The sequence below is a fragment of the Lactuca saligna genome, chromosome 1, assembly GCF_052625555.1.
Source record: "Lactuca saligna cultivar CGN05327 chromosome 1, ASM5262555v1, whole genome shotgun sequence".
NCBI classification, from domain to species: Eukaryota; Viridiplantae; Streptophyta; class Magnoliopsida; order Asterales; family Asteraceae; genus Lactuca; species Lactuca saligna.
The window spans coordinates 6,168,965-6,183,048 of record NC_136417.1 but is presented as its reverse complement, the minus strand read 5'-3'; the positions used below and the strand labels follow the sequence as shown (position 1 = coordinate 6,183,048).

General features: G+C 30.6%; 1 protein-coding gene across 1 annotated transcript; it reads right to left on the bottom strand.

Moving 5' to 3' along the window:
• Positions 1 to 4,451: 4,451 nt before the first annotated feature.
• On the bottom strand, positions 4,452 to 9,493 carry LOC145039680 (glycolipid transfer protein 3-like). The gene is made up of 6 exons (XM_078987721.1): positions 9,221 to 9,493; positions 9,025 to 9,080; positions 7,573 to 7,703; positions 7,341 to 7,476; positions 4,878 to 5,021; positions 4,452 to 4,779 (listed from the first exon to the last, which is right to left on the bottom strand). Exons 1-6 carry the CDS (start codon positions 9,429 to 9,431, stop codon positions 4,744 to 4,746), a joined length of 714 nt encoding a protein of 237 aa, XP_078843847.1. The 5' UTR covers positions 9,432 to 9,493; the 3' UTR covers positions 4,452 to 4,743.
• Positions 9,494 to 14,084: the final 4,591 nt, after the last annotated feature.

Below are 14,084 nucleotides of genomic sequence, written 5' to 3'. Positions count from 1 at the left end.
GATAAATATCTTTTGGCACTTTTGTTGTTGAAAGGGAGGGAGAGTCCTGATTACAAAAGCTAAAACTACAAACCATCACTAATTTAGATGGAAACTGATATGAAGTTAATTAAGTAGGAAACACACTAACTATTAGATTTGAGATCTAGAAAGAGAAATGTGTTTTGAGAGAGAATATTTTCTTTCATTAATTCGTAATGAGATATTCATTAAATATATACAAGAGCTTAAACAAACTTGTAATGAATAACTAAATAATTGAAACTAACAAGTTCTGTAACAAACAATACACGTAGCAATGAATACAGAATGATAACACCCCTTACAAGCTGGTGGATATGGTTTTAAGAAACAAAGAGTAATCATTAGGTGAGTGATGATATCCTCTTGTTCTTAATGTTTCTGACAACTTTGAATACCATTGCTAACTGTTGATTTGTTGAAACATGTGATATACATATAATGCCACTTTTAAGTTTTTCTCTAACAAAATGACAATCAATGTCAATATGTTTTGTTCTCTCGTGAAAAACTAGATTAGAGCTATATATAGCTGCTTGATTATCACATTTGAGGGGTATCAAGGTAATATTTGATACTTGAAATTCATGGAAAAGTCGACTTAAGCAAGCCAATTCAACTAATCTTCTCATAGACCGATATTCAGCCTCTGCTTAGGATAAAGAAATGGTAATCTGCTTCTTTGATTTCCATGCAATAGGACTATTTTCAAACATGATAAAGTATCCACTAACAGATAGCCTTGTGATCAGGCATGCAGCCCAATCAGAATCACAATATGCCTTAAGGGTATAATTGATATTTTGTTGAAAAACAATCCTTGTTGTAATGTTCCTTTAAAATATTGAAGTACATGTAGAGCAGCTTCATAATGTGCTTGAGAAGGTGTTTGATTGAATTGGCTGAGGCAACGTACCGGGTAAGATAGATCAGGCCTTGTATGAATTAAAAAATTCAGCTTTCCTATTAACTATCTATACATTGTGGGATCATCTAAAGGATTTTCCATATCTGGTAATAGACGAATCTTGTGAGGAAGAGGAGTGGATTCAACATTGCAATTGGTTATAAAATACGTTTCAAGAAATTCCTTGATATATTTTTGCTACAATCATTCCATTAGGAACATGATTAAACTCCAATCCAAGAAAAAAAATAGATTTGTCCCAAATCTTTTATGCGAAATTGATCATCCAGAAAACTTTTGAGATCTGAAATTTCATCTTGATTATTACCTGTAACCAATATGTCATCGACATAAACAACTACAATAACAATTTAATTAGATGTGGTTTTAAGAAACAAAGAGTAATCATTAAGTGAGTGATGATATCCTCTTGTTCTTAATGCTTTTGACAACTTTGAATACCATTGTCTGGATGCTTGTTTTAAACCATATAAGTACTTTTTGAGTTTGCATACATGAGAAGGAGATGTAGGAATTCCAAGTGGTATTTTCATATAGACTTCTTCATGTAAATCGCCATGAAGAAAGGCGTTGTTTACATCCATTTGTTGAATTTTCCATCTTCTTTTTATAGCCAAAGCAACTCAAGATCTCACTTACCATGGGCGAAAAGGTCTCATGGTAATAAATACCAACTTTTTGTGTGAAACCCTTTACCACCAAGCGAGCTTTGTGCCTTTCAACTGAACCATCAACCCTATATTTGATTCTAAATACCCATTTGAAAGAAATAGGTTTCTTTCCTTTTGGTAATTTAACAACATCCCATGTAACATTTGCTTGTAATGCTTGTAACTCTTTGGCCCTTGCTTCTTCCTAATTAGGATCTCCTTTTGCTTGATGATAGAATGTGGGTTCAAAAAGATGATTGGTGACATCAAAGGCTAAATGTTGAAGGTGAATATCAACAATGGAAGTGTTATGTATTGAGTGATCAATAACAATACATAGATTACTAATTGTATGATCACAATGTTGACATATATCACTTGAAGAAACATGATTGCATATATAATATTGTAAATACGAAGGAGGGTGAGAAATTCTTGCTGATCTTCTTAAAGATAGAAGAGGTGGAATGGTTTATGAAGATGAGTTAGTAACTGGATCCCCATGACTTTGTGGAAAATGAGAATCATGATTGAAATTATCATCTAATAAGATTGGAAGATAATTGTCAATGAATGATGATGACTTTTGGAGAGAGTGAAGAGGAAATATATCTTCCAAAAATTTGATTTCTCGACTTACAAAGATTTTATTTGTAGTTAAGTTCAAGATCTTGTAAGCTTTTTGAGCATATGGATACCCAATGAAAACACATGGATATGTACGAGGCATGAACTTATCCCTTCCTGTTCTTTGAGAACTGACATATCATAAACACCCAAATGCTTTGAGATGTTGTAAATTTGATGCAACATTATACAAGACTTCAAACGACATTTTATGTTGAAGAACTTTTGTAGGAATTCTATTGATCAAATGAATGGTTGTTTTGACACTTTATCCCCAATAGATGTGTCCCAATCCTGATTGGAAATACAATATCCTTGCAAATTCTAAAATGTGCCGATGTTTTCGTTCAACTAAACCATTTTGTTGAGGGCAGTATGGTGTTGATTTTTGATGAATGATTCCTTTTGGTTGGAAAAATTCAACTCCCTCATTGCTAGAACCCAACTCATATGCATTATCAGATATGATAATCTTTATGGTGAGTGAGATAGGGAAAGAAATAAAGGTCATCGGTTTCTAGATCTAGGGTTTTAGTACCAATGGCTTATTGGTTATGTGGTGGTAGAAGGTTATATGGTTCTCCGATGATGTTGAAAGCAGTGGATGGTGGTAATACTGCTAGTCAGCAGGCTGGGGCTAAGGTTTTCAGTAGGATTTCAAGCTCGTGAAACAGAGAGACCGATGACGGAGAAAGGAGAAGTGGTAGTGGGGATCTTGTGATCTATGATGACGGTGAATGTGAAGATGGTCGGTTATATCCATCATTCTGATATCTAATCAAGTATATTGCACACAAATTGAAACCTGCAAACGGAGAAGAAAACATAAATAAGAAAGCATAAGTAGAAGATCACATCCAATTGCAGTGACTGATTTGAAGGTGGTGGTAGCGGGAGCATTCGATCTAGGTTTTATGGATGTAAAGAAAAGGTACAAAATGTGTTACCTGCTCGATTTGATGATTTTTTGAGTTGGGAAGGAGAAGCTAACGGTTAAACATCCACAATAACAGTGATGAAGGGTGGCCTCCGACGCAGGTAAGCGATGTTGTGATGGTGGTGACCGGTGAATGGGGGTGGCAGTGGTAGTGAAAAATGGGTTTTTCGTTAGGGCTTCTACTTTTCAGTGAGAGAATGAGGATGGTGGTGAGTGAGTAATCTGATGATGGTGGTTATTGGTTTCTGGTGTGCGCATGCAAGTTCTGACCTAATTGAGAGAGGAGATGTTAATATAAAGGGTAGTTGCTGTTGACCGATTCATGTGGAATACCAATTCAAAGGCTGACCGATTCATGAGAAATACCAATTCAAAGGCCCATCTGACTTTTTATTTTATTCGACTGCATAAGATTTTGATGCATAAAATTATTGTACATATTGCATAAACCTTTGTACCTCTTAAAATTCGACATTTAGGGCTAAATGCTTATTATTAAGGTATAAAGATATATATATATATATATATATATATATATATATATATATATATATATATAATACATGGGGTACTTTGTAGAAACTCAATAAGCTTTGACTTTCAGTTTGATTTCATAGTTTTGGGTACATCAGATGATCGGGGCAAGGCGAATGTGTGATTGTGCACATCATCCTTGGGTATTTTATTGATTGAAGATTTTGGGATACTCTGATTTTGACTATTTTCTTGAAAACAATGTTTTTGATTATTAAAGGGTTTTACAATCAAAAATTTTACTATGATTTTCGGGTTGTTACATTGATTGAATCTAAAAACCACCAATGACTTATCTAGCCCATTGACCGAACACCACATCATTTCCATCGCAACCGTACAACACAATACCTTAGCATACAGTCTTACATTGTAGCATACTCAATCAAGATACAACAACTATTGTGTTATGATATTTCAGTTTCTCCGTCTAAATATCTTTATCTGCTACGTTGAGATGTTGAAGTTGTTGTATTCACTTGGAATAATCATTAATTTCAAAGGTAGTTTTGTGTTAAGTTCTGAAGAGTACAATGACATCTTACTTGTATATAGATAATGTTATACTTTTTTTTTTCTTCAAGTACGACAAAGGAAGTAGTGTGTTTTACCCAATGGTGACTCAACTGACATAAATTTGAAGTATAAGTTTTTAGAAATGATTTTTCGAATTATTATAAATACGGATCTATACCAGAAAATTGCTAGAATAATTATTTGTGTTTTACATGTCATAAGGCTTATATTCTCTAAGTTGAACTTTAATGGAATTTCAAATTACAAGAAAATATATGTACATACACACACATATATATATACATACACACTACACAAACACACATACATATGCACTATCTAATATGGTATTTCACCCGTAGAGAAAAGGGTATCTATGACAACATATATCACTAAAATGTTAAAATTTGTTGCCTCAGACAACCTTTTCAAACAACATCATATCAAAACCTCAAAACTATCATATACATATACATAAAAGTATTTTTGTTTTTGTTTTTAAGCCTTCTCTTTGCACTCATGATCACTCTTTATGTAGCTTTTACCTTGTGCAACTTATAGGTTTCCTGCAAGGTGATGTAAGAATATGATCAATTATAGATTGAAATTTAAGAGATTCTCCCAACATTAGTATGAGATCATTTAAAAAGCAAAAAAAGCTCACCAAAATTGTGTGTAATTCATTTAGAAATGATGCAAGCAATGATGTAAACGATTTTAATTCCTCTTTGAGAGTTTCTTGGTCTACGGTTTCTGACATGAGAATCCCGATCAAGGTTTTGTTATCGGGAACTAGTTTCAATGCTACCTGTAGGTAGTACCAAGGAGCAAATGTTACTAACAAAACTAGGGAAATTAAGTAATATACCTAGCATTTAAAAAAGACAATCATTGTTTGCAGGTTTTGAAAAATAACCACTTTCTTCCGAATGCTTCATTCTTGACTACGGTTTATATTCTAGAATATATATTTTTTTTCAAAGAATTCTCCATTTCAGGTTTGATCTTCAAATTTCAAGATTATTTATTTATTTTTTTTTTTACATTTTTTCTTTTGAAAAAAAATATCTTCACTTGTGTCCTAGATGTTCATTTGAAGCGTTTAATGTCATCATCAGTGCCGTCCAAATCGAATTGAGGGCCCAGACAAAATATATATATATATATATATATATATATATATATATATATATATATATATATATATATATATATATATATATATATATATATATGGCGTTTAGAAATGACGTAATCATGGAAAAAAGGGGGAGTTACCATTCCCTCCTCGATGGGCTGGGAGTGGTAGATTGATATGCGGCTTCCGTAACTCGCATCCACCATTTTCAATAATGGAATGAACACTTGTACATTATGCTTCTATATTTGTACCAAAAAATTTGTATGCTTTTAGTTAATTTTTGCGTTAGTTTTGTATGTTTTTAATATTTTATGAATTAGCTTTGTATGATTTTTATTATGTAAGTTGAGAAATATTATGTTTTTAATATTTTATGAATTAGTTTTGTATGATTTTTATTATGTAAGTTGAGAAATATGAGCATCCAAGTGTTTTAGGTTAGGAAAGAAAGAAGAGAAAAGAAAGAGAAAGATGATGTGTATTATGACAGTAAATTGGAAGGAAAAGACTCTTTCCACCATCTCAAACCATACATCATTTTTTATACCATATTTTACACCAAAATAATACTCCATACTATATTCTTTTTTTTTTTTTTTTTTTTTAAATTTATATAGATTTTTCAAACCCTCAACTAATTAGTTCTTAACATATATATATATATATATATATATATATATATATATATATATATATATATATATATATATATATATATTTTATAAAAAGTTTGTAAAATATATTTATTACAAAGTTATAACCAAATTAATTATTTGTATATTGCTAATTCGAAATAGATGTTTTATAAATGCCATTTGTTAATTAAAAATTTCACATAAATTTAAAACAATAAAATTAACTTTTATATTTATGACTAATTGATATAAATTTAATCTATAACATAAAATTTAGATTAGCTTTGATAGTTATAATTAATTGATAACAAGTTAATATATGATTAAAATGAATCATAAATTAGAATTCAAATTAGTAAGCCCGCATAAAATCAGATTAATATGAATTAAAGATCAATTTTTTTAAGAATGCGTGAAATTTGATTATAAAATTGATGTATTAAGAAAGATTGAATAAAAAAAAATCAAAAAACAGAAATCAAATTAAAAAATTAGAAGACTACTTAAAAAAACCAGAATCGATTTATTATGAATCGATTTTTTTTTGTTGCCGTTGAAAAAAAATCATATTTGATTCATAGAATCCCTCAATTGATTTATAGAATTCCTCAATAGATGGTGATAATTATTCCGTAAGAATCGCACGTCCATGTTGATTTTATTTTGGCCTCATTTTCTTTTATTTTTCCATTCAACCGCTATACATGATATATATTAGATTTTTGATATATATAATAACGTATTAAAGTATATAAACATGGGGCCCTAGAAATTTGGAGGCTCCTAGCCATCAGTGGCCCTTGCTGTCTCACCCATCATGATTTTATAAACTAATATCGTGTGTGTTTATATATATATATATATATATATATATATATATATATATATATATATATATATATATATATATATATATATATATATATATATATATATTTATTGCATTTACTATGTTTGTTTAATTTTTTGTTAGATTTAAGTAATGATCTTTACTCGAAATTTCGGAATTATTCATCAAAATTTGAACTTATTCTTAAAATTCCGAAGTTTTAGTTTTTTAAATCCAAAATTTTAGTCTGCAAACCGGAATATCAGTGAATTTTTTTTTGTTAGAAAAAAGTGTTTTTCTTTGCCAAGAATGTTCATTCGGAAGCAAATGGTTATTTTTGCTAAAAATATATTTTTTGGGTTATTTTTGTCAAATAAATATAAAATTGTAGTTAGATTAGTTAATTTCCTACAATGTGATACATTAATTCTTTATTATATCTTAGCATAATCCTTGCATAAAATATAAAAAAAGCAACTTAATTATATATACAGATAAATGCAATATATTGTTAAATAGTACCCTGTAAGCCGTAGAAGAGATCCAGCCATGCCATGGTTTTAGAGTGGCTTCGTATGCTTCTTGAACAGCTTGTTCGATGTTCACTCCAAGATCTTTCCCGATTAAGTCCAATAAATTCGATGTGAAGTCCAAAGATCTACAAAAGTGAAACATGCGCAAAAGCTTTTCTTCAAGGGTAATATTGTCAATTCAAATATTTTAAAGCTAATGTTAAAATAGAATGAATAATTACCTAGTAAGCCAAACAAAGGCTTTGCTACAACTACTCATCTTTCTTGATGTGCCTTCACTTGCCTCTTTCTTTAGTATCTCCACAACATTTGAATAAAGCACGGGGTCTAATTCTTGCATTTTCTCCAGTCTCTAAGGATCAAATATATAAAATAAACCTTCTTTGGTACCAAATTACTAAGTTGCCCTTACATATATAACAATAATGGAAATAAACATATGGGTAATTTTGGAAACCTAAATCATATTTCTCCATTGTCTTTTCAACTCCAAGATAACACTATACACGAATACAAAAAATTGGATAACCTTCAAATAACCAAAAACTTCCAAATTATTGTTATTTTTGTCAAATACACACATAATTTAATTAGAAATTGTTATTCAACTTAACCATTAATTCTAGACACTCATCATTTCTTCGGATATGGCTTATGTCCATTCACATGACTTTCGACATGGTCAAAGCAAATATACTCTTAAATTAATCTTTAAATTTCACTTATGTTTACAACTAGACTTAAATCTTCAATCTCAAGAGGAAAGACAACACCTAATATCATTAGGTAGAAGTCTTTTGGTATGAAACACAAAATTTTAGTTTCTTATAGCAACACTTTAAAAAAGAGCTGTTTTTCATTATAATACCACACTTCTAGATCGTGTTGCAGTAACATACATAGTGCAACACTCATTTCTTCAAGTGTTTGCATGTTTTATTGAAAATAGCAGCATTTTTAATAAGTGTTAGATTTTAAAATTTTAAGGAACACACTTGTTTGAAAGTATTGTAATTACAATATGAATTGCAACTAGATCTGAAAAATACTAACACGAACACTCAACCCGACATGAAGTCAACAAGAATAAATTGGTTTGCGTCTAATATTTGACTTCGACGTGTTTACCATATCAGCGTGACGTCTGCCAGCCCCATAAATTATTTTTTAAAACCAAATTATTGAGCCAGACATCCCAACATTAACGAGATAGCCGGGTTTTTTTTTTTTTCCATATCAAATTACCATATCGGTAAAACACAAAGAGTTTGCAGAGGTACAGCAGAAAGATGATGATGAAAAAGACGACACATAGGATGAATTAAGGAGGAGAAAGTGATTACAGAAGAGTTAAGTATCAAATAGATTGGTTTTGTAATTTAATAGATCAAAAGAAGAAAAAAAAGTCTGTCTACTTAGGGTTATCTTCAATTAGTTTTAAGTTTAATTTATTAAAATAATTGTCTATCTATTTTAAAATATGTGTTATATATCACTTGTCTTTTTGCCCTTGTAGCTTATTTCTATCATGTAAATACCGAAACAAAAATATTTATCATTAATATATCAATGCCATGATTATTTTATAAGTTTTGAACAATTTACCTTAGAATAAAATAAACAAATAATAACAGGTGAGCATAGACGAATGGATCATAACTTCCAAAGCATACCAGTATATTCCGATGGATGTCTTGTCTGAGAACTGCCATGGTTGGCCCTATCTTATCTGCAATCAACAAAAAGACAAATTTGATCAACTTCTATCATATTCCCAGATATATCCATCAAACATTTTTCAACAGTTCTACATCTTGAAAAACGACAACTTTATGAGAGAGAGAGAGAGAGAGAGAGAGAGAGACGGACCAAGAAGATGAAGAAGGAAATTGCAGACAGAAAGGAAGGGCCTGGTAGGGATATGAGTGTCATTTGGCAGGCCATCTGTAATAACAGGATCATTATGATGATGAAGATGACGATGATGTTTAAACTTCATGACAGCTAACAAAGAAAGCTCATCGATGGTGGATCTTAACTCCGATGAACATTGTTTCTCCATTTCTCTTCTTCTTTTCATCTCTCTCTCTCTCTATACTAAAGAGTTGTAGCTTGATGAATTAAGTGCTATATATATATATATATATATGAGTATAAAATTTTAGTTGTGTTATTCACCTTTCTTAAAGTCACATCTGCTATTTGAAAGCCTAAATGAACCTCATTATATGTTATATGAAGAGAATATATTTCATATAAATTAAACATCTTACCATATTTATGATTTCAATAAGAATAAAGTGCATAAAACAACAATTCAATTTTATCTAATAGTTTTAGTTTTTAAATATAGTTTTTTTTTATCTAATCTAAAATAAAAATAAATTGTTATTTTTTTCGTAATTTGTGGTGAAAAGGATAAGAACGGAGGATGCTAGAAGTCATGCTGTTGTATTTAAATAGAGAATCTTTCGTTGGGGGAATTTGTCAACCATATGAAGTATGAACTCTATGTGCCGTTAAAAAAAATGAACTCTTAGTTATTAATTATTTTTTTTTTTTAATGAAAACTTAAATCATCATTGATAGATACTTTACTCCTTTTTAACTCATATTTATAGAAAAGAACTTTAGAATTATACCATTAAAATGACCGATCATATATTATTTCCATTCTTAAAGTTTTAATTCTAATAAATATAATCAGATAAGGTTAACGAGAGTGGGAAGGAAATGTACACATGAGTGGTGAGGTGAAACTCTGTAGACGCGTGAATACAGCCCCAGTGCTTTGCCTGAGGCGATGGACACATTGATTGGTTTAACTCGATTTTGACTGTTGGGAGGGGGGGGGGGGGGGGGGGGGGGATTTCGACCGTTAAAAAATCATTCAGTTATTTAATTAAATTTCTTTGTGTATGTACATATACTTTACACATTTTTTTCACACTCTTTCAAAATATTCACACTTTTAGAAAAATGAGTAAATTACACGAATGGTCCCTATGGTTTGGGGTAATTTGCGCACTTGGTCTCTAACTTGTTTTTTTAACTCGAAAATTCCATATTGTTTGTTTTTGTTACGCGCTTGGTCCTTACTGTTTGTTTTTGTTACGCACTTGGTCCCTGTTTTATCTAAAAAGACTATTATTTAAATAGATAAAAATGGTGGGATGAGTAATGTAAGGTGATAGAGGTGGGGTTGAGGATGTGTTTATTTAAATAAATTCAAAAGTCAAGGGTAAAATAGTCTTTTTAGGTAAGATAGGGACCAAGCGCGTAACAAAAACAAACAGTAAAGACCTTCCGAGTTAAAAAAATAAGTTGGGAAGCAAACGTGCAAATTACCCTAAACCATAGGGACCATTCGTGTAATTTACTAAAAAAATAGATAATTTTTCTGGTTCAGTTTCTTCTTCATCTGATGATGATTCTGATGACGAGTTGGTATTTCACACACTATTGTCTGTGGTACAAGACATGGTTCGTGAGAGAGACGAAAGTTCACATGGCAAGAAGAAGCATAAAAAATTGATCAATCGGAATCGAGAGATGACAAATAAACTTTTGGTACATGATTATTTTGCTCCTGATAATTTATATGATCTATCAAATTTTAAAGAACATTTTCGTATTAGTAGAAATTTATTCTTATCTATAGCTAGAAATTTAGAATGTACTTATGAGTTTTTCCTATTAAGACGAGATGCTAGAGCTAAACGTGGTTTTACTACAATACAAAAATATATGATCGCTCTTAGACAATTGGGATATGGTATAGCCGCGGACGCATCAGATGAGTATTTGAAAATGTCCGAGAGGAAGAGTCGAGGTTGTACATATCTTTTCTTTAAGTATGCTATAGAGCTTTACCGTGACATATACTTGCGACATCCGACCAAAAGTGATGACGAACAGTTGTATGTCACGCATCAAACTAAACATGGTTTTCCAGGGATGTTTGGTAGTATTAATTGTATACATTGGGATCAAGCAAATTGTCCCAATGCATGGCATAGTCAATTCATGCAAGGTGATCATGGGGTCCCGACTATTATATTAGAGGAGGTTGCTTTATAAGACCTATGGTTTTGACATGCATTCTTTGGTATGGAGGGGTCAAACAATGACCTGAACGTGCTCCAAGCGTCTCCGTTATTTAACAATATTTTGCAGGGTAAAGCACTAAACATGTCATACGTTGTGAATGGAGATGAATATAAGTATGTGTATTACCTAGGTGATGAGATATATCCAGAGTATACTACAATTGTCAAGTCATATTCATTTCCGACCGATGAAAAACGAAAATTGTTCAAGTTAGTACATGAATCTGCAAGGAAGGATGTGAAACGAGCGGTTGGAGTCCTAAAATAAAGGTCACACATAATCAAACATCCTGCACAAACATGGGATAAGGCAAAAATGAGGACAGTATTCACGGCTTGTGTTATTTTACATACCCTGACAATAGAAGAAGAGGGTAAGGCTATTTGTTCATATACTGGGAACGATATACTTAATTCACTTGTAGTAATACAATTTGGTAGTCCAACATACTTTTCTAGGGTTTTGGAAATACAAACCGTGAAACACATCACAATCTACGTCACGATTTGATCGAGCACATAATAGAAAGACAATTCCCAGGGCAAAATGACAATGAAGACGAAGAGGATAAGGATGGTGTTGACGAGACGAATGAGGATGGTGGCAACAAAGCGGATGAGGTCGGTGATGACAACGACGACGAGTAGTATTTATCTATGGTTTTTTTAAGTTTTAATTTTTTTTAAGTAGTGTAATTTTTTATTTGGTATGTTTTATGTTTATTTTAGTAATTTAGGTTTTAAATTTCTATATTTTTAACTGATGAAATGTGGGTTTTTTTTTAATGTTTTCAAAATTTATTTATGTTATAAATTATGTTTTTATTTAATATAATGTTAAAAAAAAATTAAATATTGTGGACTGGTAATTATTTTCAATGTGTAGTGTGTGTAGTGTGTTGGTGATAAAACTCATATGGCGCAGAGATGACAACATTTTTTCAGTCGGCTGGTAGTGACCACTCCCTATAGCCAAACCATGCATCTACCATGTAAAACAGTAATCATGAATTCACAAATCTATTTTCAATGCGTTCCTTTTAAATTCAATAGCTAATTGTCTATTTCAACATTTAGAAGAAAAGACTACAATTCCACAAATAGACCGTGGATGATCGGGAAATTGGAGTTTTGAAAGGGATGCCATCAAAGCAAATGAAGTGAAATATTTTTAGATTAAAGCTAGTAAGTTATATACTAACGATTGTGGGAGACCAAACTTATGTAACTAAGAAAGTGTAAGGAGCAAACTTGCAAATATACAAAATTCATGTTGCCAAAGTATGAAACCAAAAAAATGTAGGGACAAAACATAGCAATACATTGCGAGGGATGTAATCTATAAATTTTCTATTTTGTTGCCACTATATTGTAATTATTTAAACATATGGACTGTTTTTGTAAAAAAATACATTTTTTATAAAATACAGGAACAATTTTTGTAATTTATTTTATACATATGTGTCAAACATGCCAACATATAAAAATCTTAAAACATAAAAAAATCACAAGGGCCTTTTCCGTTAAGTATAAAATTTTAGAAACTAAATCTATCAATATTCAAAAGGCAAAATTCTAAAATGCAAAAGTATTTAGATGTTGTTTGTTTTTTTGAAGCAAAAATTCATAAAGTCTGTGAACCACTTCTGCAACCCTCTGCAGTAGAAGAGGTGGAGCAAACGGCTGCAGACTGTAATAAGAAATGTGTTTGTTTTTTTAACATATACACGTTGCTGCAGATATTAAAAAATTAAAATAAACTGATTTTATAATCCGAAAATAGTTTTTTAATACCGAAAATTCAATAATGTATGTCATTTCGGTAAGAATTTATGATATTTCAGCAAAATATAATGGTATTTTAACAAAAATATAAAGATATTTTAGCATAAAATAATGATATTTCATCATCAAATTATTATTATTGTATATAAAAAAAAAAGAAAAAAATCAATAAGAATAAATAAAAAATAAAAACAAAAAAAAATGTGAAATAAGATTTCAACAATATATAATCAATATTTTAGCAAGAAAAAAAATAAGAATGAAATGTGGAAGAAGCAAAACAAGTGTTGCACCAAGAAGAACACATGCAAAAGTTTTTTAATTCTAAGACTTCTGAAAAACAAACAGCTACGAGATGAAAAGTGTTGCGCGGGTGCTGCGCCGTGCAACAATAAAAGGTCTGAAAAGACTTTTTTTCAAAAAACAAACAACAACTTAGTAAAAATACTTATTGAATAATTTTTTCAATATCCAAAATTGTAGCAAATATTTGAAACGCAAACGTTAAAACCCCACTGTTCATTTCCAATTTCAAATTAGATAGAGTAATAATGTGTTTTGTTCAAAAACAAACAATTATTTCTAGTATTGTATTTTGTTTAAAACAAGGTTTTTTTGTCTGCGCATCGAAGCGAGAGTTTAAAAAATACTTTTTTGTGAAAATTGCTTTATATTAGAATGAAATTGCAATAGTTAGGTTGATTTTTCAAAGCATAATAGTGTATCGGTAAGAAATGAATGTAGGTTGCTATTATAACATTGCACTATCATTGTCTTTCTTAAAAATATAACAACCTATGTAATTTCATTTACAAATACTAATTTATTGTTATACTAAA

Coding starts and splice junctions, on each gene's coding strand:
- LOC145039680 (XM_078987721.1), bottom strand. CDS start 9,431: ATGAAAAGAAGAAGAGAAATGGAGAAACAATGTTCATCGGAGTTAAGA. Junction 9,081..9,220: donor TTTCCTTCTTCATCTTCTTG/GTCCGTCTCTCT, acceptor TGTTGATTGCAG/ATAAGATAGGGCCAACCATG. Junction 5,022..7,340: donor TCTCTTCTACGGCTTACAGG/GTACTATTTAAC, acceptor TACTACCTACAG/GTAGCATTGAAACTAGTTCC.